The 26,926-nt window shown below is 36.8% G+C and overlaps 2 protein-coding genes across 2 annotated transcripts; one reads left to right on the top strand and one right to left on the bottom strand.

The window, feature by feature from the left end:
* The first annotated feature begins 97 nt into the window (after positions 1-97).
* On the top strand, positions 98-8,640 carry HSPA13 (heat shock protein family A (Hsp70) member 13). The gene is made up of 5 exons (XM_081326310.1): positions 98-239; positions 1,401-1,741; positions 4,641-4,854; positions 5,191-5,358; positions 5,984-8,640. The coding sequence occupies exons 1-5, from the start codon at positions 215-217 to the stop codon at positions 6,643-6,645; spliced, it is 1,410 nt and encodes a 469-aa protein (XP_081182436.1). The 5' UTR covers positions 98-214; the 3' UTR covers positions 6,646-8,640.
* Positions 8,641-13,134: 4,494 nt separating this feature from the next.
* RBM11 (RNA binding motif protein 11) lies at positions 13,135-21,275 on the bottom strand (the record flags this gene model as incomplete). The annotated part of the gene is made up of 5 exons (XM_081326521.1): positions 13,135-13,713; positions 14,802-14,895; positions 15,519-15,591; positions 16,921-17,083; positions 21,174-21,275. The coding sequence occupies 5 exons, from the start codon at positions 21,273-21,275 to the stop codon at positions 13,444-13,446; spliced, it is 702 nt and encodes a 233-aa protein (XP_081182647.1). The 3' UTR covers positions 13,135-13,443.
* Between the last annotated feature and the right edge of the window lie 5,651 nt (positions 21,276-26,926).

The raw sequence follows: 26,926 nt of genomic DNA, 5'->3' as shown, positions 1-26,926 counted from the left end.
CTTGGGTATCGTAGTTTTCCCCCCCAATAAACTCTATTGGAGTCTTAGACGAATGAGACTACACTTCCCAGCATAACCCGCACCACGCGAGGGTTTTCTAAGCTCTTCAGGAGAAACTAAGGTACAGTCAGCAAAGCGGTGAATGATACCGGAAGCCGGGTAGCCGAGTAGCAGCCGGGTCCTTGTAGGACGCGCCAGGGCAAAATCGTTAGAAATGGCCGGGGAAATGACGGTGTTGGGTAAGTATCTGTTAATTGGGGAACCTTTAACTAGTTACTTCTAGTACGTCGTTCCTTTCGGTGAATATAATGATTTTCTCCCTTCCCTCCTAGGGAGACAGCCGAAGTATGGTATTTGAATTGAAACCCACTGTTCAGGATCGTAATGTGCCAAACAAACTGGCTCTGCTACCATTAGTTATGGTAGCTGATTAGAAATTTCAGTGGTAGTAGACACAAGTAGCATTCAGGTGACATCGGAATGCTCACCATCATGTTCTGCTTTTGAACTCGGAAGGAAATGGAAGATCAAGTTGGGAAAATGGGGACTTGTGGTCTGAGGCTTAAACTAAAATAAATGCAGTGAGAAGCTTCAAAATTTATTATTTGCGGGTTTTTCTCTGCATTTATGTTAGTGGGAATCGACAAAGCCACGGGGAAAAAAGAACATTTGTTAATCTGGGAATAGAGGAAGCCAAAAAAACCTTACATTCCCCTCCCCCCCCGCCCCCCGGATGTAATGTTTAGGAATTTGTGTGTGTATCCTATCCTGCTACAGACAAAACCTTATTCAATAAATTGTAAGAATGTTTAACTCATATGGCTAAATATGTAAATGCATTTCTAAACGCCCTAGCATAGTTTAAAAATGTTTGTTTTCAAATGTGTACTTTCTAATGGTAGAAATCCGGTGTATAGTTCAGGAAACATATTGTGAAATGCTCATTATAAATGCTAAACAAAATTATAGCTTTCCAAACAAGAAGTGCTGTACTTTGGATAAAGGAGAAAAGAAGTTTATTTATTTATTTATTTATTTTATTAGACTTATATACCGCCCTTCTCCCGTAGGACTCAGGGCGGTTCACAAGGTTTTTAAAAACAATACAGCAAATTACAAAAATTAAAAACAATTAAAATGATTACATTAACCTTGGCATAAAAACCCCAATTAGAATATAATTAAAACCCTAGTTAATACTCTCAGTCCAGGCCAGAAAGCTCAAAGAGCCAGGTCTTCAGGTCCCGGCGGAATTAATAATGATAAAATGCAATAATACATTTACAAGGCTGTTGCATTGAAGAAACAGATAATACATTTGTTTATATTGAAATGAATTAGTTGATTTTAATCACTCTTTCCCCACCCACCCCATCCTCTTTTTTTTTTTTTTCTTTTAGGTTCTGCTATTTTGACCCTTTTACTAGCTGGATATCTAGCCCAACAGTATTTACCTATGCCCACACCAAAAGTAATAGGGATTGACCTTGGTACTACATACTGTTCAGTTGGAGTGTTCCTTCCTGGTAAAGGACAAGTGAAAGTGATTCCAGATGAAAATGGACACAACAGCATTCCAAGCATAGTGTCATTTACTGAGAATGATGTGTATGTGGGATATGATGCACTAGAATTAGCAGATGCAAATCCACAGAATACTGTGTATGATGCCAAGAGATTTATAGGAAAGATCTTCACCACAAAGGAACTTTTAAATGAAAGCAGCAGATATCCATTTAAGGTAAAGTTAACTACTTGCCTATCAATGATTTTAAATAATCACTTTCTTTCCTGTTGGGGAAAAACTGGAATGCTTCAGATCTTATGAAATTTTCATGTCCAGCTGCTTTTTTGAAATATGTTACTGTTAAAAGGTAAAGGTTCCCCCACACATGCGTGCTAGTCGTTTCCGACTCTAGGGGCCAGTGCTCATCTCTGTTTCAAAGCCGAAGAGCCAGCGCTTGTCCAAGGACATCTCCGTGGTCATGTGGCTGGCATGACTAGACGCCAAAGGCGCACGGAACGCTGTTACCTTCCCACCGTAGTGGTCCCTATTTTTCTACTTGCCTTTTTACGTGCTTTCAAACTGCTAGGTTGGCAGAAGCTGGGATGAGTAACAGGTGCTCTCTAACGCGGCACTCGGGATTCGACCCGCCAAACTGCCGACCTTCTGATCGACAAGCTCAGTGTCCTAACCCACTGAGCCACCGCGTCCCTATGTTACTGTTACTGAAACTTAATTTTTTGGTGGCTTCTTCGATTATCAATTGTATTGAATATGTGTATTTAATATGGATTATATTGTATGCATTCTGTTTGTCCCTGGCTGTGAATAATGGAAGATCAGTTCAGACACTTGTTTACAATTAACTTTCCGTAGCATATTCTGTCATCATGTAGTTCCCAAAGAAAATGAGGAATAAATGACTGCTTACAAGGAATAAGCCTTGCAGTCTTAATCATATTAATCATATTCATTTTCTTGTAAGTTTGGGTTCCTTGACTGTTCGACTCATCATTAAATTATGATTTGTTTACTCCAGATGCACAAAGCCCTCCTGCCATATTTAACCAGCTTATTTGTTTTTCCTTCCTTTTCTCTGCCAGTGTGCAGCTAATAACTCAGGTATCCTAACAGTTATAAAGGATGATTTTACTTTGGATTTTGTAATTGCATTGTCCATAGTATGTTTAAAAGTATTTGGGGAAGAGTTTTTATTTGTGAATACTTTTCAGAGGAAAATAGATTGTGTATGTGTGACAGTTTAATTATTTTTAATGAAATGTGTTGCTCTTCTGTGTTCTATGGTTTTTTTTGCTTTTATTGTTTTGAGAGAGGAGTTGTTAGGATATTTTCCTGTGTTAACTGTGAAGTTCTTGATTTGTGGTAGGCAGTTTATTTAATAGGCAATGTGTTTTTCTTATGTATTTCTTACAATATACCACAATTTGTCACTTATGAAATGTGCATTTTCTTATTCTTCTTTGGAGGCAATTATGTAGTTTGACATTTGCAGTTGAATTTTTCACTTATATCTTCTGCTCACATTTGTGTGAAAAATCTAGTAACAAGGAGAATGAGGATCCTGGAATGTGCATGTAAAAAAAATCTCACTTTTCTAAGCTGTTCTTGACTTTTGCTCTGCAGAATTGCAAGAAAGAGGCATTAATACAAGAAAGATACAAATGAGAAATAAAATAAAGCATCAGATTTAGAATTAGATTTGGTGTATAGTACAAATGTATGCAAAAATGTAGGCACTTTGGTCAGAATAATCCCTAAGAAAATAGAGATGGTTTGATGTAGTGGTTAAGGCACCTGGCTACAAACTAAGAGACCATGAATTTTAATCAACCCTTAGACACAAAGCCAGCTGGGAGACCTTAGACTAGGGGTAGGCAACCTTGGCTCTTTTATGACTCATGGACTTCAACTCCCAGAATTCCTGAGCCAAGGTTGCCTACCCCTGCCTTAGACCGATCCTAGAAACAAGGCAATGGTAAACTGATTCCTAAAATTTTGCCAAGAACTGCAGGGACTAGTCAAGACAATGACTATGAGTTCAGACTGACCCAGAGGCACCCAGATACACATATAAAAAGAAGTGGACATAAATTTCTACATAGTACAAAGTATTTCTGCAAATTTGAACATGTTTCTATTAATATGCAATTGTTTAAGATTTTGATGTATGTAGCAAGTACAGATATTTAGAGAACCTTTCAGTTAATACTTTTAACAGTAAATGAAAAACTTGTAGCTCAGGGTTGAAATAAGGGGTCCTTGGTGTTCTCTGCTTTCTTGCAGATGTTTCTAGGTAACATCATCAGTGCATATCAGGCATTATGATGATATTACCTAGTTTGGGTAATGAAATGTCTGCAAGAAAACAACCAAGTTTAGAGAGCACCAAGGATCCCTCACTTTTAGCAGTTCTTTTGGCACAAATAACAACTACAAAAATTTTCTTTTAGACAATTAAGAGGCTCTTTATTCTTATGTATTTCTGCAATGGTCGTAAGCATGAGAAACGGTCATAAGTCACTTTTTTCAGTGCCGTTATAACTTCGAACAGTCACTAAACAAATGGCTGTAGGTTGAGGATTACTTGTGAAGCAGACATGTCAAACTCACGACATCACGTGACGTCGCACAACGTATCAGGACAGTTTTGCCATTGCCAGCAATGGGGTGGGCGTGGCTTCCATGTGACGCATCCGGCCCACGGGCCGGCAGTTTGACACCCCTGCTATAAAGTATTGCCTAATTGTCTGCACTTGTCCAAATCATTGTTTTCTTATTTAGAGCCTGTAAACTGGTCATAAATAGTACTGATTCAAATTTACAGAAGTTGCGTTTATACCCAGCAAGCAAAGGTTGTGTTAATTTCATTTTACTTGGGAATTTGTTGAAACATACAGTTTGATCAAGAGTAGCTGAACTTTGGAGAACATATATAATGTAAAGAAGTGCTGAACATTGTATTAACCTAATTAATTTTTGCCAGAAATAAACCATGGTTTGTTTTCCACATAGCTGAAACCAGCTAATGGTTAAATAAATACTGTACAGCTTAATATGTAAACTGGGCCTATGTTAGATAATATGTTCCATTTTTTGCTCCTTTTCCCTCTCTCAGATTCTTAACAACAAAGGAACTGCTGAATTTTCTGTTGTAACCAATGAGACTATTAGGGTAACACCAGAGTATATTAGTTCTCAGCTTCTTTTGAAATTGAAAAGGATGGCAGAGGAGTTTCTCGGAGTGCCTGTTTCCAAAGCAGTTATTTCAGTGCCAGCAGAGTTTGATGAAAGACAGCGTATCTACACAATTAAGGCAGCTCTCCTTGCAGGTGATGCACATATTTTTCACATTTCCTTAAACTCAGTTTTCAAAGGGTCCTAAACTGGAGCAGCAATGAAACCACAGGAATTTGAAGCCACAGTGAAATCCCTGAATGATTAAAATGAATCACTGTAAATGCAAAGTAGAATAATCTCTATTTTAAATACTTATTACTTTGTTGAAAGAGTTCCAAAAGTAGACATATATTAAGTTTTCACTTAAATTACCATAGTATTATATTTGACATAAAAATTGTACAGTATACAGTTGTTTATGCTTGAACATATATTCTGTTGACTCTGTGAAGTGTGTTTGAAAATGAAATATCTTTTTATCTTTGTAGGACTGGACGTTTTGCGGGTAATTAATGAGCCTACTGCTGCAGCATTGGCATATGGCCTTCACAAGGCTGATGTATCCAATGTTCTGGTAGTAGATCTGGGTGGAGGAACCTTGGATGTCTCCCTGTTAAATAAACAAGGAGGGATGTTCCTGACTCGAGCTATGGCAGGTAAATAAATGCTTTTATTAATTATGTGCAATATTTGTTTTAAATTATCTCTTACTACTGTCTTTATTACAACTCGTGACTGAATAATGACTGAACACAAAGATCATGCTTCTTCCATCCAGTGTTTCTTGTCATAATATGAGAAAAGACATAAAGCAAATGGAAACATTGCATTAATCACGACAGCTATTTATTTGTTTTATGTGTTGTGTGAATCCAGTTTCTCTGGTGTTTTGAACCATGATTTAGCAAAATATGTAGATTTAACTACAGAAATTCTGTCCGTGGTATTACAGTTACCATGATTTATTCATGCAAATAAGGTAACATTTATAGTTAAGTACACATGATTATAGCTTAAATCATATGTCTTTTTGATATGTATTTGCAGTTTGCCAGTGCACCATATTAAATATGGACTGCTAGCTGTAATTGATGGCCTATTGTTCAACTAAACAGTTTTTTTCAAACTAGGTTAGCAAGAATAATTTTGTTAAGCCCATGGCAGGTGTAACACATGCTCTATCTTACTGAGATACTTTACTCTTCTCCAAGTGTTTAATGCTATTCCAGCTATATTTATTTCCCTATCAGTTATCTGATATATGTAGATTTTGTCTTTTAGGGAACAACAAACTTGGAGGGCAGGACTTCAATCAACGGTTGTTGCAATTCCTCTATAATGAACTCCATCACACATATGGCTCTCTGCCCTCTAGAAAAGAAGAAATACATCGTCTCAGGCAGGCTGTAGAATCTGTCAAATTAAATTTGACAGTTCACACTTCTTCAACAATCCAAATTTCTCTTACCATGCCAGAGAAGAAAGACCAGCGTGAAAATTTGCAAAAGGATAACAGACATGAAAATAATCCTTCAGAAACTGAAATGACAGAGCACAGAAAAGATAGCTTTTCAAAATCTCTTGATGGCACATGGAAAACAATTAGCTTTGAAACAGAAATTTCCCGAAAACTCTTTGAGACTTTAAATGATGACCTTTTTGAGAAAATCCTTGTGCCCATTGCACAGGTACTGAATGAAGGACATCTGGACAAGGAAGAAGTAGATGAGATTGTATTAGTTGGAGGTTCCACCCGAATTCCTAAAATACGTAAAATTATCACAGAATTCTTTGGAAAGAAACCCAACACCTCTGTTGATCCAGACCTAGCTGTTGTAACAGGGGTGGCAATCCAAGCAGGAATTGTTGGGGGATCTTGGCCTCTTCAAGTTAGTGCTGTGGAAATTCCAAACAGGCATTTACGGAAGAAAAATTTCAATTGAACTTCAGTGTTCTTGCATTAATATTTTTTTAATAATATAAACAAAACAGGATTCTATTTGTTCAACTAAATTCTTTTGGCATGATGCTGGACTTTCAGTATACATTAGTTCCTCCCCATCATTGAAGAGATTCTGAAACTGGATTTAAAAAATATTTCATTTTTCCCTGAGTTAGCAGAACAGTGAGCTCATTATTTAAAGAACCAATGATCAGAAGCTTCATTCCTGAAACTATCTTATTGTCCTGCTTTAATAATGAACAGAACCTCAAGACTTCATTACTTGAATAAGGAACAAAATAATTTGAAGTAATGATGACAATAGTGTTGGTATTTTATCCTGATATTTCTCAGGAGTTTGTATTGATTGGGCCTGGCCTGACATGGAGCAGTATTATTATATATCAGTGAAGTTCCTCCTAAATGGCATTTAAAAGCACTTTTCTTAACATTGTGTTCAAGCCTGATTATGGTTAAGTTACTGTCAATTCTGTGTCTGTGTTCATTAACACCATAAACTTTGGGGAGCTACCACTCTTAATATCTAATGAGAGGCGATCATTGTACACAATGACTTCCTATATAGAAGTGGGCACTAGTTAACCATTGCTGATTATATGACAGAATGATCCTTTTTGATGTAATACAAAACTATTGAGTAGTGTTATAAAAATGAACCTTGGGTTCATATGCTCCCCTTTTCTCCAGCAAGGCCATGAGGAGATTGAAGGTAATTGCTTCCGTTTTCAATTTATTGCAATTTAGTGTTATGCCTTAACCCTAAATTATGGTTAATCTTAAATATGCATACTGAAACATGCCTTCTTCATAACCACTGTCTGAGATTGGCTTGCTCCAATAACTCACAATTCAAGCTGACCACAGTTAGTTTATGGTTTAGCAACATATGGATATCCCATGGATTCATACAAAACTTTCATACAAGCCTATGTGGAAAAGTAGTGTCACATCACAATGAAATAAATATATGAATTTTCCCTAATAGTCAATTCAGTTTCAAAATACTTTAAACTGGAGACAAATTATTTTGTGTGAGTGTTCTAATACTGTTCCAACCGTACTGAAAGACAGACCTCAAAGCAGCCTATTTTTAACCTTTAAAAATATGGTGAGGTTTAGAATTTCCACTATAGTTAAAATGTTATCAGAACACTTCAGGAAAATTGAAAAAGTTGTTTCAAATTTTAAATGAGACATTTAAAGCTGGAGATATTTTGAATTTGGAACATTTTTAATATTGCTGCATAATAATTATTATAAACATAAACTCTGTCCACATGTTAAGGTTTAACTGCTAGTCCAATGCAGGGTGAAGCTTTTTAACCATTCCATAGAACATCTTTTGAAGGACCAAGTTTAGAAAATAGCGAAGACAAAAAAATAATTGTTGATAACACTCCATTCTTTTCAATAAAATGCTGGTATTTTCAGGCTGCTGATGTCATAAATATTGAAGTGTATAATCTTGTTTTTATGTCCAGATGCATAAATTAAAAGACATGGAACTATTTTCAAATACTTAAATGTCAAAAAATAAATCACAAGAAACATTGCATTGTAAATGTGACTCAAGTGGTTTATAAATTCATAAATAAAAAATATTAAATATATTTGTGTATTCCTCTATCTTATTAAATAAGTGTGACTTTATCTGACGCGTAGCCTAAACAATTTTTCTGATCGTGATGGTTAGTAAATGTAACTGAGGATTGTTATTTTTTATTTTTATTTTTTACATTTATAATTGCCTTCAATCGAACAACTTTCAGTTGGCAGCATTTGAGTACTTTGAATTGCAAAGTTTGTTACAGTTCAATGCTGGTGATGATCACAAGAAATAACTTTGATTCTTGGAAAAAAAATATGGAGTAGTCTTCAAGGATAATTGGGATCTATCCTCTGGATTTTTTGGGAACTTCTAGTCTTTATGTAGGTATTGCCAATTATATTAATTTCAACAACAAATGAGAGATTCGACAACCATTTGTCTGAAATGGTATAGGGTTTCCTGCCTGAGCAGGGGGTTGGACTAGAAGACCTCCAAGGTCCCTTCCAACGCTGTTACTGTGTTCTATTCTAAATATTTTACCAATACTGGTGGTTTGGAATTTTGGTTTTAGGGTGCTTTAAAGTTGTCATCAATTTTTTATTTGGTAAAACAAATTCCATTTCAAATGGAACAGTCCTTCAAAGGCAGTTTGTGATTCTTGAGTTTCAAGTTTATGAGTATCATCAGTTTCATAAAAATATTCATGATTCAAAAGTATCTTCCAGAATGTGCGATATTTAGCATATTAAGTTAGTTATTTCAGAGGGAATTTAAGAGCTGAGCAACAGGAAAGAAATCCAAATTAAACAAGCTGTGTTTGACATTCTTTGAGGGTATTGGAGAAAATTGTAACTCCTTGGAGTGGAGATTTAAATACTGTATCAATAGTAAATTGCTCCCCCACCGCAATGAAAAGAGAATATGAACTATCCTTTCATAATCTTGTCAACACAAGACCACATCCTGTTATTTCTAAACCAGTAGCAATGCTTCCATGTATTACTATGCTCAGAATAACACTTTTTACTAAAAAAAACACCCAAAAACAATTGCCAAGGCAGCATGTTGATCCTTTTTTAAAAATTTGAATGCGTGCTAAGAACAGTAAGTAATGATTGTATGGTGGAAAATAAACTACAAAATAAATATTACAAAAGTGTATGAAATTTAGTTGTGAAAAATGTACTTAAAAGAATAAATATACCTGAAGTTAAACTTTTGCCTTATAATAACAATATTTCAAAGTCATATTAGGGAGGAAATTTTTTTTTTAGCAAATAGGTATAAATTCTTTCTGGTTTGCCTAACTTAGAATTGCCTCTGTGCAATCTGATAGAAACAGCATCTTGCAATTACACCTGCTTACGTACAGTATCATACCAAAGAAACCAAAATATTTCTATCACTATTAGATTGCTAGAGCAGGTGATCAGTATCCCTAAACCTGAGCTGTGAACTACTCCATTGGTGTAGTCAGTGCTTTTTTTGTAAAAGAAAAAGGTGCTGGAACTCACACGTCATACAACCCGCCTTACCTACCCTACAAGGTTCCATCCAAAAAAGGTGCCGGAACACCGTTCTGAGCGTTCTATGAGAAAAAAAGCCCTGGGTGTAGTAATGCATGAGCTACAAAAGATTGAGATTCATTTGAGAAGTTAGAGTATTTTGTGCATTGTTTAGAATATCATACAACTCATGAGCTTTCTTATTTTATAATAACACTAACAGTATTAGCTATTTTCTTTTTGGAGCCATTTGGCTTTCTGCTAAAAATATTTATGTACTGAAATTGCTCTGACTAGTTTCTGTACAATGAAATAATACAAGACTGCTATTCATTTCATACTTTCATTTGAAGCCTCACACTTGGTTTGACTAATATGTATCTTGCTATCTTTTGTGCTATTTTATTTCCTTCTGGATTGTGACACAAAACGAATGGGTTGCAGACTAATGAGAAATAATTTTTCAGCATGGCAAATTATGCCTTTTTATAAGAGGGACTGCATTTATAAAAAGGTGTTTTTGTATTACAATAAAATATTTTTTATAGTAATTAGGGCATTTTGTCTTTCAGAGACACATACCTTGGGAAAGGAACAGGAACCAATTTGGGCAACAAAGTATAATGTAGATTTGACAGAAGGTGTTTTAAATCCTCTAATGTTTATATATTACTTGTTACTTCTTTGGTTATTGAATAAAGGAATTATTTACCACAATTTTTCTGAAAGAGCTTTTGGCATGGTGTTATTGTTGCGACTTGTCTTTGCTCAAGGGAGCTGAAGTTGATTTCACCTTTGAATCTTCACTGGTCTTGGAAGCATGACAAAACAAAAAACCAAACGAGCAAGTTTGGGGAAAAAAATCACAGGACTCCAAATAGTTTCTCTTCTTAAATAGCAGAATAATTACGCTTTTATATTTAATTGGAACTTAATTAGCTAATTTGAAGGTAGCTAAGATGCCATTCAGTTACCTCTAGGTTAATTTCAGAGACTGGGATACAAAAGAATTGGCATGTAGAAAGAATAATTATCATACGTGACACCTATCTATTCTTTCTGAGGACAAGCGTAATTGGATTGTTTGTAAGACATACAAAAGAGAGTCAGCAGGTCTGTGAGGAAATACATTGAATTTCTTGCTACTTACAATCAGATATGTTAAATGACAATATATTTCCTTTCTGTCTAGTTGGAAAGAGCTGTCTAGCAAACACCCAGACGAAGCATTATTTAGATCAGGGTTCTTTAAACTTGGCCCTTTTATGACTTGTGGACTTCAACTCCCAGAATTCCTCAGCCAGGCAGAGGAAAGGCCTCTGCAGCCCAGAATGGAGCTCTGGGATATATTCAACTAGGGCAGGGGTGTCAAACTCAATTTCACTGAGGGCTGCATCACCATTGCGGTTGCCCTCGGGGGGGCAGGGGCATGTGGCCAGGGTGGGTATGGTCTACTGGGTGGGCGTGGCTATAGTGTGTGTGGACTACTGGGTGGGCATGGCCAGCTCTACATCATTCGTTTCAAGCGTGCCTATGGGGGCCTGGGCAGGAGTGGGACAGATCTGAGGGTCTCTGGCAGAAGGGGATGGGACCATAGCAAGTGCCAAGGCATGGTCCACCAGAGGAACCTCACTGTTCCTCTCAGGCCATGTGGGGTGGTGGTGCCTGGACGGTGGCATGGAGGTCAAATGCCCAGCCCAGCCATCAAGCCCTCATGGCAGTAAGCCCAGCCCCACTTCCCCAAGGGGGCGCCCAGCTGCACTTACCACCTCCTCAAGGCTGCTTCTGCTATGCTTGTTCTCCTTAGCCAGGTTGCTCATGATGGGTATGAGGGCAAAGTCAAGAGGGAGGCCCACTCCCTCTCCATGTGAGGAGACCTGGCTTTGTATCCAAAGCTTCCTTAGCAATAGGATGGGAGAACCCCTCCCAGGATAGACCAGGAGGAGGGGGCAAGGGGATGGTGAAAAGGCAGCAGGGAAGGACTAAGGCAGGACTTCCCTTAGACCCTCCCTCTCCTTCCTTCCTCCCTAAGAACAAAGTGGTGGGAAAATATTTGAGATGAGGGAGGGAGAAAAACAGACAAGAAACACAGCTGGGGAAGTGTCATCCTTCATGAGGAATGAAGAAATGCACCATTGCCTGAAAATGGCCAGCATGGCCCTCGCCTACTTCACATATCCGGCTTGGTGGGCTCTGGGGGAGGGGATGCCATGAGCAGCGTGAGAGTCAATGTTACCTGCACAATGATGCCCAGCTCCCAGCCTGTCCGGTTTTGGCAGGCAGCAGGGCACTCTCCTTACAGTGCCGAGAGGCTGAGCCAGGTGGCATGAATCTGAAAAGAAGCACAATGTTGCCCAGCCCCTAGCCTGCCCAAAGTAGGCAGGGCCATGTGGTGGCCGCTTCCAGGCGATGGTGCATTTTTTCATACCTCACAAAGGGTGGTACCTCCCCAGCGTGCACCCAGGGGGCAGTGCCGACGTGGCAGGGGCTGGTCCCTTGCTGTTTCCAGACAGCCTTGTGGAGCTAAGACTGAATGTATTTCAACATAGATGGCCACCACGAAATTGTACATTGGCTCCCGGCTGTCCTGGGCCAGGGCCAAGGCAGCGGGGGCCATTCCCTCACTGTTTACAGGATGGCTTTGTGGGCCACATGAAACCACTTTGTGGGCTGGATCCGGCCCCCAGGGCGTGAGTTTGACATATCTGAACTAGGCGGACAATATGTGTCTATATGTTGAGGTTTTTTTTTCTTTTAATGCACTTTATATCTTGTTTGTTTTGTATTTTTTCTTTGTTCTTTTTGTTTTTAAATTTTTTGGAGCTTTGTATTTCAATTTTTTTTCAAATAAAAAAATGTTTAAAAAAGAAGACATTCATTTGTTTATTAAATTTATTTGCTGCCCATGTCACCATGGGGCTTCTCTGGGTAGCTTACCACAGTAAAAATATAAAATTATTAAAATGTAAATATAATCAAATAATGAAACAATAAAAGTACAGCAATATGATTAAAAGATGGGCTGGATGAGGTTGGATATACATATGAATTACCCTTTAAATTATGATCACTGATTATGTAAAGATATTAAATATCTGTTGAGAACTATTTGTATGAATGCAAAGAAACAGAAAGCAACCCTCTTCCCTGATGAGTTTCCAGAGATGTTTTCATGAACTTTAGAAGAAAGCAAAATAAAATTCACAAATATGCACTGTTGATATTTATATTACTTTAGATTTGCTTTGCAACATATATAGTCCATGCCTGATATATTTCAAAGAAATATAAAGCAAATCAGCAATCTTCCAATCTTGTTTTAACTTTTTTCTATATAAATGACTCATCAATTTAGCATTGACAATGACAACTTATGAATCTTATTATACCACAAAAATGGACTTTTAATCACAAACTTTATGCATTACATTGTGAATAGTATAACAATTCATTATTTTAACTGTATCTGTTTGTAATTCAGAAATTTGCTTACAGTTTGAAAGACATACTTTCTTTCAAGTAACATGAAATGTTTTTCAAGAAACTTTAATTTTCATGACCTTTTCAAAGAACATAATTAGATTCCATTTGTGGGTTTTATATATATAAGTATGTATGTATGTATGTATGTATGTTTGGCATATCCTTTTATTTAATAATACATTTATTTATAAAGAAATACAATCCTATAGTCATTTAATAACTTATCCATTTACATTTTTACTCATTTTTTCCTACATTTTTTTCTACTATTTGCATTGCTACTATCGTTGTCCCTAACTTCCAGAGTTCTTTTTCGTTTGGGAGTATTTTTTGTAATAAGATATTGACTGTGGGTTTTTGCTTCTGAGTAGACACTTTCAAAAGAATCTTGACCAGTATTCATGTAGGATGACACTGGAATATTTGGAAATTGTGATGATGTCATCTGTGGGTAAAGAAATGGCGGTTCCACTGGTATGTAGGGAACATACTGTTGTGTCAAACATGTCATCTAGAAAAAAAAAGAAAATTTTAAAACATTTGAAAACAAGTCATCTCTACCTTCATTGTGGTATGAAAAAAGACCATGGGTTGCTTAAAAATAATTTCAAATTATAAACTTGATAATGACATGATGACATACAAATGATTTTTAAAATGGTAACATGCAATATCTTCAAAAATTAAGCATGATGAGACATACTTGGAAACCGTAAATAGAATAAGCTATTTGTGCATGTCTTCATTTTTGTTTACATCACTGATGTAAAATTGAAAGTTTGATGGGGGTCTGACATGTTATTAGTTATTTATATGATTTACAGAGCTATCCATTTCACAACAGTGGCCATCATAACAGTGCATCTCCATAGACCTCGTCTAACTGCCTGGCTCAAAAGTCTGGAGTAGCCACCTAGTCTTCAGAAACACTAATGGGGTCAAGACCACAGGGCAGGTGCAGACACAGAGAACACATAATTCAGGGTAAGAAACCCAGAGTGTGCCCTCTTTGCTAGACCAGGTGGGATAAGCAGACATAATGGGGAACAGGTGGTCCTGAAAGTAGCCTGGTCCTATGCCATGCAGTACTTTATAGGTGGTAATCAGGACCTTGAATTTGATTTGAAAGCCTACTGGAAATCAGCACAGCTCAGCTTATATAAACATATTGAGAGATGACAAAAACTGCCTTGCCCCACTGCCTTCTAAATCAGCTGTAGCTTCCAAATACTCTACCACATTCCATATTATTTCATGTAATTGTCAGGAGACATCTCTCTAAAACAAGGCAAAGCATGTTAATAATAATAAAACTACACACAACAAGCACTGCTGAAGGATCCAGTCAATTTCACCTTTTATATCTGTAGTATATATATATATATAGATAAAATGGGTAATGAGGCCAACTGCTAATTTTAAAGTACATTTCATCTGAAAGTTGGTAATTAAACTAGATAATAAAAAAGTGCAGCCAGAAGCTGAAAAGCCACTATAACTTGGCTTTCTTAATAATTGCTTCTTGCCTATATAATGAAGGAATTGGCATACACATGGCATATTACTGGCATAGTTTTACTATCATTATGCTAAACTTACCATGCTCTGAATGGCAGAATAAATCTGATGTGGATTATTATTCACTTGACAAGGACTAACAGGTAATGGAGTATCACAATAAGATTCTGCATACCTATTAAAAACAAGGATAGTCTCAAAAAGTCATTTATCTATTAACAACATACAGAGAATCTATTTCAATTCTTTACCAATAGACACCTATATACTCAGCAGAAACTCTGACTCAGCGTTGTGTGATTTAACCCTAGATAAATAAGTATGAAACAGTAGCAAACAGCTAAATGTGCACATATTGGAATTCTAATTTTGCTGTAAGTTATACAGTTACCGTAAATTAGCTGTAAGCCACACAGAGTAATTGACTGAGATGGGCAGTTATAGAAATTGAATAAAAAAATAAAAAAAATAAATTTTAAGCCTATAGTCCAATACATATACTGTATACTCATAAAAACTACATCTCCATAGCACTGGATACAGTTTATGCTTTTACAAATACTTTGAAAGTGGTGTATAGTGATAAGTGCAGCTTCTGAGCCATATAGTGGTCTATAAGATCTTGATGCTTTAATCAAGATGATCAAATTAGTATTACACTGTTGCACTACAAGGTTTCTGATGTGCAGTGTCATGAAAGCACCTGGGCTTGTGCTATGATGAGGGTGATATTTTTTTCTTCCCTCAGTTTCTGTCCCCACCTATATCCCACTATGGAGACAACTGAATGTACATTACCTGTAGGTTGATGCCTGTACCTCACTATCCATATTCTGGGAAGGGCTGCTTAATTCTAGACAGTGAGTACTTCCTATAAATGAAACACCAAATACTTTAGGATTAAAAATATCACTGCAATTGTATACATGTGTCTAAAATGCATAGAACCAAATCCCACAATTATATCAAAATTAATTATTAGTTTCCTTTCATGCTCACTAAAAGAATATAAACAATCCCAAAATATATAAATTTTCACAACTGCTGTAATTACATTTAAATTGCAACCTTTTAATTAAAAATGTTTATTGATGGGTAGGGTAGAGATATTCAATGGTTAGTGGGAAAACTATGCCTCTGAACATTTTTTAAAAATCATAATTTTTCAAATCAACATTTCACATCTAAGACACTGTTGGAAATTTATAATATAAGTTCAATGCAGTTTGTCCTTCAGTTGTCATATATCCTGGAAGAAAACAGAAGATCCTTATATGAATCAAAACACTTCTCTATATTCTAGCCAAGGTAAATCTTACTTGTATCCTGCTTTTATAACTTTACAAATAACTGAAGCTGCCAAACATATCCAACACACCTTCCTCTCCTGATTTTCTCCACAACAATAACCCTGTGAGGTGGCTTGAACAAAAGAGTGTCACCCAGTGGCTTTCATGGGTAAGGTGGGACTTAAACTCACAAATTCCTAATTTCTAGCTTGGTGCCTTAACCACTAAACCAAACTGGCTCATTATTGATGCATTTCAGCTTGCATGTATAAGTGATATTGACTCTTTGTTAGAAAAAAATAGTAATATAAAAAAATTAAGCACAATGTGCATGTGGGAGCATAATGCTTCTTTGTGGAAAAACAATTTAATGCGAGTTATAAATAGGGAAAAGTGAATAATTGGGTTTATTTTTAAGGGATTACTGAAGTGTAATTTTAGGATGATTTCTGAACATTGCTATTGTCTGATCTTCTAAAGAAGAAAAGCAATTGGGGCAGCTTTGTACAAAAACTGTATGGGGTAACAATTCTTCTTTAAGATTAGGAGAAAAGCAATCTGACAAACCCACCTATTGAAGAATGTACCAAAGCACTGATTTAGAAATAAGGCTCAATCATTTATTATTACAGAAATAAAAATGCATCTAATATCAAATCACTCTTTTTACTCTGCTACTTTCTTGAAAGGGAATGACTATTAAAAAGACCAGAAATATAGTATCTCAGTTTTTATTTTTTTAAATAAATAAAATTTTAAAAATGTTCATTCAGTTAATGGACCCAAAGGACAGAAAAATATACTTTGTCATAGCAGAATTTTGTTTGACACTTTATTTCATGGGTCAGTATTTTAATGACATTTACATTCCAGAGAACTCTGAAATATTATTGGCAGGTAACTAAACCTACCAAACCGATATTGAACTTTAATTGGTCTTCCATATAAACGAATCCCATTCAGCAAAGCCATAGCATAAGGCACTGACTCTGTGTGTTTAAAGCAGACAAATCCAAAACTCTTGGGGTTTCCATCTTTGTCCTTGCATATGGTGACTTTGGATACCGGTCCAGCCTGCAAGAAACTTAAAATTTATTTTCTTATAATTCCCTTGTACAAAACAAAATTGTTACTTACTCATTCAAAATCTTGATGGACCCTATTCTACCAATGTTTCCATTTTTCCTTTGAGCAGAGGGGCAGTGCACTGTAATTGTCCTTGTATGTTCACAGCTTACTTACATATCTCTTGTTTTATTCTGTTATGGGCATAATTTACATGGACCTGATGAAGTATCAAAGCAGTTAAAGAATTTTTAAAAATGCACAATAGGAAATGCTCTGCTATTCAAACAAAAGCAAAGACATACTGTCATCAAATATAAGACATAACCAAAATAAACCCAAAGTAATTCTAGATTTATTAATATATATTTTCCATGTTGGATTGGCAATCAATAGAAAGTTTCAACATTCTGACAATCTTGTAAGTTTAAATTCCATAGACAAATAAATTTATTGTCCAATAAAAATTATTTTAATAATCTAATTAACATATTTCTATCAGATACAAATGCTGTATCTAATACATAGAATGAAAATCCATTTCTCATTCTCCAGTAGAATGAGAAATGATGGCAACAAGCATTGCAGAGAACAACTTAGATTGACAATTAGTGTTGATGAATTTAGAGTTGAACAAGATTTGATTGTTATTTTGTATTGCTAAAAATATTTCCAATGATATATTCTTATAAGTAAATGCTTATGAGACCATTTACTGCTGTGTCCAGGCATGTCGTTCATGGTATTTACCAGTCTGTTTTTAGGAAATTCTTAGGAAGTTGCAGAAACAATTGAAAACATGCAAACTGGTATGATGAAGAAGGAAGAAAACAAGAACATTTATCTAGAATCAACTGTACACATATAGAATACATTATTCATTGTTGTTGTTGAATTAAATTTTCCATTTTTTTGGAAACTTAAATTTAGGTAAGTATTGTGGGCCCAACTGGCAAAAGAAAGCTCAGGACCGTATTGATTGGAAACGTGGAGAAGAGGCCTTCATCCTGTAGTGGATAGACAATGGCTAAAATGATGATGATGAAATCTTATGGACATAAATTAACTAAAACTAAAACTTATTCAGATAGTAACTTCTAAGCAGTCAAAAGCTAAAGGCATATGAAGTGCCTGCTTTGTAGAATTAATTCCAAATCTGATTCTCACTGATACTACAATGAAAGTAAAATAGTTTGTGACTGGAAAAAGAGAAAAAAATAATATTTTATAGTAGTTGGTGCTGACAAAATTCTCAACATTTATGCTCAGTGTTACAGCTATATTTTTTCATATTTTATATGCAGAAAGAAAAAAAGGAAAACATTACAAGAATGTTCAACTCTAATGTTCAACTGTAAATAAAGGGATACAATTAAAATATTATTTCAATTTAAATGAGGGCTATCTATCCAAATACTGCACGTCATTCAATTGTAGAGATAAATATTCAGTTAGTTTCACCCAAAGTTAAATGATTGCCTTTAGGCGTGGTCAACAATTTGTTTAAAGTAAAGGTAAAGGTTCCCCCACACGTGTGCTAGTTGTTTCCGACTCTAGGAAATTTGTTTACCTTCAATTTGTTTACCTTCAGTTAAATTTATTTATCTTTCAGTTTTGTACTTTTTAAAGTCAACAAAGTTATTTCAAAAAACTTAGTAACTGCTAAAGAGATAATTAAGATTTAGACCAGACAATAGAACACCCACTATTTATCAATTAATGTTATTATAAATCATTCAAATGTATTCACCAGAACTGAGTGTTGATTAATAAGTAGAACTGAGTGTGCTACAACATCTGGGAAATAAAGATCAACAAATATAAATCTCACTTGTTTAGCTAATAAAAGGTAAAGGTTGCCCCGCACATGCGTGCTAGTCATATGTGAAATAAATAGCACATGCTAAATCAATAAAGGTGAGAATAATTTCTTAAATTTAAGATTTTTTTAAAAAAATAAAATTTTGAACACAGCCAACATTTCCAAGCAAGATTTAGCTTGTTTAATCCCCACTCTTAGGGGAGAGAAAATTTTAAAGAAAAAAAAAACACATTTCCACTCTTGGATTGCCTACTGAAGATGATGAACTTGTTCAAAGGTAGGAAGTAGACCAGGGGTGTCAAACTCAATTTCATTGAGGATTGCATCAGCATTGCGGTTGCCCTCAGGGGGCCGGGTGGGTATGGCCAGGGTGGGCGTGGCCTACTGAGTGGGCGTGGCTAGAGTGTGTATGGCCTACTGGGTAGGCGTGGCCAGCTCTACATCGTTCGCATCAAGGGTGCCTATGGGGGCCTGGGCAGGAGTGGGACAGATCTGAGGGTCTCTGGCAGAAGGAGGGTCTCTGGACCAGGGCCAAGGCAGTGGGGGCCGTTCCCTCACTGTTTCCAGGATGGCTTCGCGGGCCGCATGAAACCACTTCGTGGGCCGGATCTGGCCCCTGGGCCTTGTGTTTGACATGTCTGAAGTAGACAATCAAACATTCTGAGGCTTTTTCTTTTAAACATGTAGATTCTCCCTGTTTATAAAAATAAATAAAAAATCTGCTAGACTAGAGCAAGCTACATACACAGGTAGGGCTTTAAAGTACAAATAACCCAATTTAAAATTGTTTTTCTTCACCCAACAATAAAATATAAAAGTGTATCTTCAGTCAAGAATAAATAAGTTGTCAGAAAAACTACTATATGTGGGAAAATGAACACTTTTATATTGTATCTATTTAAGAAACATTTTATCAAATTAAATTGTAGAAAAAAGAATAAAATTTAAATGATATTCCAGTCTGATTAATATACCCAATTTCAATTTCAATCACTTACAGTGGAATTGAACTCACAACTTCTTCACTGCTCAATATTTCTTATTTGCACTTTACTACTGAAGTTCTTAATATTTCTATATTTATAAGAAAACAATTTCAAGTTAAGTAGCCAAATTAAATAAGAAAGGACCACAGAGGACATTAAATGCTCAAGACAAGAAAGATATATTTCTGGTAACAGCAAAGACTGACACATAAGCCAATTAAAGGAACTCAAATAAAATGCCTAAAGCTAAACAAACCATTACAGCAATCCAAGGGAATATCCTCCCCGCTCTCCATTTAACTCTGAATATATTGTTAATGATGGGATAATTTACAGGAAACAAATAATGAGTAAATTAAATATTATTGCAAATTGTCTTTTTTCTATTTAAAAATACTGAAATTGCTGGCTAGATGCAACATTTTCCTTCCAAAAGGAACCAGCCAAGTTCCTTCCAAAAATGTTTCACTTGTCTAATATGCTATTATTTAATAAGCCAAAGTCCTGCAAATCTTACTAGTACTTATTATGGCTTTCTGTTTGTTTCTTAATTTAGTGCCCTACCCTACATAACTTGTCTTGATTGGAAGTCATCATATTTAGCATAAAATAGGTAGATAAAATAAACATAAATAAAATAAAAATAAACATGGATTTGAAGCATATGCAAGAAAAAAAATTGAAAAGTATTTTTCAGTACTGTATTTCACAAATAGAGCATAAACAATTATAGATTTCACTTGTGCGGCGACCCAGTCTCTCTCTCTCATATATATATATACAATACACACACACACACACACACACACACACACACACATATATATATATATATATATATATATATATATATATATATATATATATATATACATACATACATATATATATACACATATATACACATATATATACATATATATATATATATATACATATATATATATGCCTCACAGTTATCTTCTGACAACATTCAGCTGCAGTAAAAACAGAGCCCTGTGACATTTTCAAGCTTGCTAACTGCACAGCGACATAAGGTTTTGTGAAATTATTTCTGCCGTACGTTTTTTTTAAAGTATTTTGCTGATAAATTAAAAGGGGGGGGGTATCGTGAGAAGGCATCTTCCCGCCCCAACACCCCGTCGCATGGGCAGACCCTGAATTTCCCTCCCTTGACACCACCGCAACACGAGCACGTGCTTCCCGGCCTCAGCGGCATCGCTGGCCACGCCCACCACCTGCAACCCGACACACCCACCTCCCACAGGACCCGCCTCACCCGCTCTTGCACCTGCAAGAAAAGCTCATAGAGAATCTCCTCCTTTACGCGACTCTCCAGATTGCCCACGAAAAGGGTCCGGTCGGGCTCGTCCGCCCTATTTTGGGTTGTCATGCTCGTGAAGATCAGCCTCGGCTGCCGAGAGTTCTGGTTTGGGAAAGGGAAGCCGGCGAAAGGGGAGGGGCCCCGGCGAGAGCGCACGAGGCCGTAAAGCGCGAGGGTCGCGCGACTCTACGGTAAAAAGCCTTCAGACTGCTTACTGCGCTTTGCGGCAGTTGCCGGCGCGATACCGCTTACTTGCGGGAGGGCGGAAGACTAGTGATTACAATCGCCTTCTCAGATGATAAGAAGCAAGTGTGTCTGTGTGTGCATCTTTTTCACATGGAAAAGGCAAATTCACACACACACACACACACACATACACACACTTGAAGGGTAGACTGCAGCAGCAGAGTCGATGTTGCTATTCGGTATCCTAGCAACCCTCTTAACTCGGAATGGCATCGATTTCTCTCTCGTGTGTTTGTGTGTCTGTGTAGATGGAAAATGGTGCATTCCCAAACATGGGCTGCCATCATGTGGCAAATCTCGATAAGGCAAATCTGCTGTCCACGTTTTATTTTTTTATTTTTATTTTTACATTTTATTTATTATTAGATTTGTATGCAGCGTTATTTTGAACAAGGCAGTGTGCATAATGTTCCCACATCTTTTCCCGATAAATTAACTCCGCTACCTAGAAAATTCTGGTTTGTTTTATAGTAGCAAGGTAATTTTTTTTAATATTTGGACAAGTAATTTTAAGAGAAATTTACTCTTGTTAGTTCAGATCAGTTTCATAATTGTTACTTGGAGTAATATGATGCTACATTGCTATTAAATATTTATTCTGCCTTTTTTATATAATTCAAGGTGGCAAATATATCCAAATATATGCTTCCTATTTTCCACACAAGAACTGCAAGATGATTTGGGTAGAGAGGGAGTGACTGGCCTTAACGTTTTCTGAAACATAAGCAGATCTACTAGCAGTATGTGGACATACATAGAAGAATAGAATAGAGCTGAAAGGGACCTTGGAGATCTTCTAGTCCAGCCCCCTGCTCAAGCAGGAGAACCTATACTGTCTCAGACAGGTGAATGTGTAGTCTCTTCTTGAAAATCTCCAGTGATGGAGCGCCCATGATTTCTAGGGGTAAGTTGTTCCACTGGTTGATTGTCTTCACTGTCAGGAAGTTTCTCCTTACTTCCAGATTGCTTCTCTGTTTAATCAGTTTCCAACCATTGTTTCTTGTCCTTCCCTCTGGTGCTTTTGTGAACAACCTGGCCCTCTCTGCCTTGTGACAGCCCCTCAGATACTGGAACACTGCTATTATGTCTCCCCTATTTCTTCTTTAGACTAGCCAAACCCAAGTTCCATAGCTGTTCGTCGTATGTTTTAGACTCCAGATCTTTGTTCATCTTAGTTCTCTGATTTTTTTTCCAAATTCAACAACTTTTTTATGATATGGTTACCAAAATTGGCTGCAGTATTCCAGGTGTGGTCTTACTAGGATTTTATAAAGCGGTACTAATACTTTGTGTGATCCTGATTCTGTTTCTCTGTTTATACAGCCCAGGATTGAATTAGCTTTTTTGGTTGCTGCTGCACACTGCTGGCTCATAGGCAAGTGATTATCCACTAGGACTCCAAGGTCCCTCTCACAGTTACCGTTTTTAAGCCAGGTCTCACCCAATCTGTATTTGGTTTTTCCTGCCTAAATGTAAGACTGCTTTTCTCCACATTGAAACTCATTTTGTTGGATAGGGCCCATTATTCAAGTTTGTCAAGATCTTTTTGGATCCTGAGTTTGTCTTCTGGGGTGTTGACTACTGCCAGTTTGGTATCATCCGCAAATTTGATGAGTTCCTCTTCAATTCCCTCATCTAAGTCATTTATGAAAATATTGAAGAGTACTGGGTCTAAGACAGAACCTTGTGGTACCCCACTGCTTACTTTTCTCCATGTGGATGTAGTGCCATTGAGGACTACTCACTGAGTACGTTTGTCAGCCAACTATAGATCCATCTGATGGTGTTGTTTATCCCACCTTTTTCTAGCTTATCAAGCAGCAGGTTGTGGTCTACTTTGTCAAATGCTTTACTGAAGTCTAAATATACTATGTCCACAGCGTTTCACTGGTCTACTAATTTAGTCACTTTATCAAAGAATGAGATACGATTGGTTTGGCATGATCTGTATTTGACAAACTCGTGCTAGCTACTAGTTATGACTTTGCTTCTAGTTGTTGCAGATATATTTTTTGATTATCTTTTCTAGGATCTTCCCAGTTATTGACGTTAAACTGATTGCTCTGTAGTTTCCTGGGTCCATTTTTTCCCCTTTCTTGAAGATGGGGACCACATCAGCCCTTTTCCAATCCTCTGGTACTTCCCCGGTGCTCCAGGATTTATGAAAAATGTGGTGCAACAGTTCTGAGATAACATCTGCCAGCTCTTTCAGAACTCTGGATGTAGTCTGTTGGGTCCCGGTGATTAATATTCATCAAGGTTGGATAGGTGTCCCCTTACCATTTTCTCGCTTATTTTTATTTTTGGTTCTAGTATGTCTTTTGCAGTGTTTTTTTTGTGTGTGTGTTGGGCTATAGTTTCTTTCTCTGTGAAGACTGATGCAAAGAATTGAGTTAAGCAGCTCTGCTTTCTCCCTGAATTCACTTAACAACCATATGGTTTGCTTAACAACTGGGTGACTACTATAAAAATTACTGTAAAATTGGATCCAACTTGTCTTATGTGAAACAAGTTAAACAGGTTCCAGTCCCAATTGTTGAAAGTCGTGGACTACCTGTATTGGACTCTATTTTACTTATGTAATTACCATCACAATAATATATACTTAAACATACCAAATGAAAGCCAGTTTGGTATAGTCTTTAAGGCATTTGGTTAGAAACCCAGAGACAATGAGTTTTAGTCCCACCTTAGGCACAAAGCCTACTAGGTGACCTTGGGCTAGTCACTTTATCTCAGCCCTAGAAAGAAGACAATAGCAAATGATTTCTGAAAACCTTGTGAAGAAACAAACAAACAAATACAACTGCAGAGATTTGTTCAGGCCCTCCCTGGGAATCAGACACAATTGAATTCAAGAAAAAAAAGCAAGTACAGGTAGTTCTCGACTTACAATAGTTCATTTAGTGACCGCTCAAAGTTGAGGGGATGACATGATTCCGGGCACTGCAACTGTCATAAATATGAATCAGATGGTCACTCTTATGACCATTTTTAACACTTATGGCTGTTGCAGTATCCCCATGGTCACGTGATCAAAATTGAGATGCTTGGCATTTGATTCACATTTATGACAGTTGCAGTGTTCCGGAATCATGTGATCCCCTTTTGCAACCTTCTGACAACCAAAGTCAATGGGGAAACCAGATTCACTTAACAACAGTTCGGTTAATTTAACAACTAGAGTGATTCACTTAACAGTTGTGACAAGAAAGGTCGTAAAATGCGGCAAACTCATTTAAGAAATGTTTCACTTAGCAACAGAAATTTTGGGCTCAATTGTATGTCAATACTTCCTATTTTGGATCTGGACATTGGTACGATTGTAAAGGAAATTATTTAATTATGTAACTCTATCAAGATTAAGCTGAGAATAAAATTAGTTTGATCCTTAGGTACTGGCTGTAGGATTTTATTTTTATTAAAACTTGCACTGTGGTTCAAGCATTAAAAATATTAGAGACTTAGAAGCTTTTTCTTGCCAAGGTGATCTTATGTAAAGCTTTGTAATAACAGTTTTACTTACTTCATGGTTAATTAACCTGATTTTACTATTGTCCTTTCTGTTAGGTGGCAGTATTCTAATGACTAGATCCCAAAACAAACACTTGGACTAAAATTTTAAAAGTTCTGAAATTTATTAATTTTGAATAACAGAAAGGGTGAAAATTTTAAATTAAAGTTCTACTGCTGTCAAAAATTCATTTTCAAATCTGAACTATTTGAATATGAAGTAGCTAGTTTAATGGAAGATTATTTGTTTTGTAAGAAGGCCATCTGTATTAATTTATATTATTTCTCAGAGTAAGCATTATTTGAGATGTGTGCAAACCATGGCTGAAAGGAGAGTCCAGCAACTGGGCCTTTGAAAGAACACTCTATATTAATTGGTGGTTGGGTTACAGTTTCTGCAGCTTCATTAGATTTAGAACCCTTGTTGGCTGATGTCCCAGTCAACCTGCCATTTTAACAAAGGAATAATATGAAACCTGATGAAGCTGTGTTTGCAATGGAATGTTACTAGCTTGACAGAAAATCATCCCAAAGATATTCAGACACAGATAAATTGTCTCTTCCTTCCCTAACCATTCCTCAGTCTCGGTTGAGACAAAATTTGTTTTCTTATATTATTACTTAACATAAATTATTTGATGGAATGTGTTATTTGAAAGCAAATAGTTCAGTTGATTTAAAAATTTCTAAGGATTAATCTGCCTGGACTTTGACTTTGGTTTTTCTTTTCCATTTGCTAATATAGGACAAGGCGTGATAATGTTAAAGCACTTTTGCCAAAATATACTGTTCATTTGAAGCTAATAAAAGAGCACCCTAAAAGTCTGCACCCAAAACAATTAACTCTCTCTCTCTCTCTCACACACACACACACACACACAGACACAAACACATACACATGTTACAAAGGAGAGCTACAATTAGTGCTGCATTAAACTTTAAAAAAGCAAACAAATGAACATAATCTAGAACTATTTTGCCTTTTACTAAAGTTATTTGTAAAATCAATAGATACTTGTCACTTGTTTTGATGGCCTTGGAAGACATCTGATCCATATTGATACAATAGTTATCTCTTGCAAGGAAACCTCTTGCCATATCAGCCTAATGTCGGGATAAATGATATATAATAGCACACGTTCAACGTATATAGAATGTGTTTGTTTGATTAACATTCACATTCATCTATTGAATAACAATTTTTCCTTGTTTAAATAACCAATTACCAAATGTATCAGAGTTTGATACTACTCAGAATGATCTCATAACAGATGACTCATCGTTTTACAGCAGAAAGGGTGACTTCTGATACTGATCTCAGCCGGTACACTAGGCCTAGCCATGCAACTTTCACAGAATGAGCAAAACTGCACTCCTCCTCCTGTCATATCGACAAAAGCATTACAGCAGACATGTCAAACACAAGGCCCGGGGGCCGGATCCGGCCCGCGAAGTGGTTTCATGTGGCCCGCAAAGCCATCCTGGAAATAGTGAGGGAATGGCCCCCACTGCCTTGGCCCAGAGACCCTCCTTCTGCCAGAGACCCTCAGATCTGTCCCACCCCTGCCCGGGCCCCCATAGGCACCCTTGATGCGAACGATGTAGAGCTGGCCATGCCCACCCAGTAGGCCATACGCACTCTAGCGACGCCCACCCAGTAGGCCACGCCCACCCTGGTCATACCCACCTGGCCCCCTGAGGGCAACCGCAATGCTGATGCGGCCCTCAATGAAATTGAGTTTGACACCCCTGCATTACAGGTACAGTATTAGCAGTTGCTCTAACTGAAACTACCAAATTGTTTCCTGTGAAGTTAGTGTCAATATTACTCTTTTCTTCCAAGAAGAGGATTGATATCAACATTTGCCTTTCCCCATTCCTTATTCTCCAGAAAAACTAGCACTCCCCTGCCTGGTTTTGCTGATAAATGCTTCTCTTCTGACAGGATAGTATTTCCTCTT

The sequence above is a fragment of the Vipera berus genome (assembly GCF_964194415.1).
Source record: "Vipera berus genome assembly, chromosome: 4".
In the NCBI taxonomy this organism is placed as follows: domain Eukaryota; kingdom Metazoa; phylum Chordata; class Lepidosauria; order Squamata; family Viperidae; genus Vipera; species Vipera berus.
Note: the sequence above shows the minus strand (reverse complement) of the source record. Positions and strands in the feature narration are given on the sequence as shown.

Excerpts from the sequence above, each read along its gene's own strand:
- HSPA13 (XM_081326310.1), top strand. The coding sequence starts at position 215 with ATGGCCGGGGAAATGACGGTGTTGG. Across the intron at positions 1,742-4,640 it reads GCAGCAGATATCCATTTAAG|ATTCTTAACAACAAAGGAAC; the intron begins GTAAAGTTAACT and ends TCCCTCTCTCAG. Across the intron at positions 5,359-5,983 it reads CCTGACTCGAGCTATGGCAG|GGAACAACAAACTTGGAGGG; the intron begins GTAAATAAATGC and ends TTTGTCTTTTAG.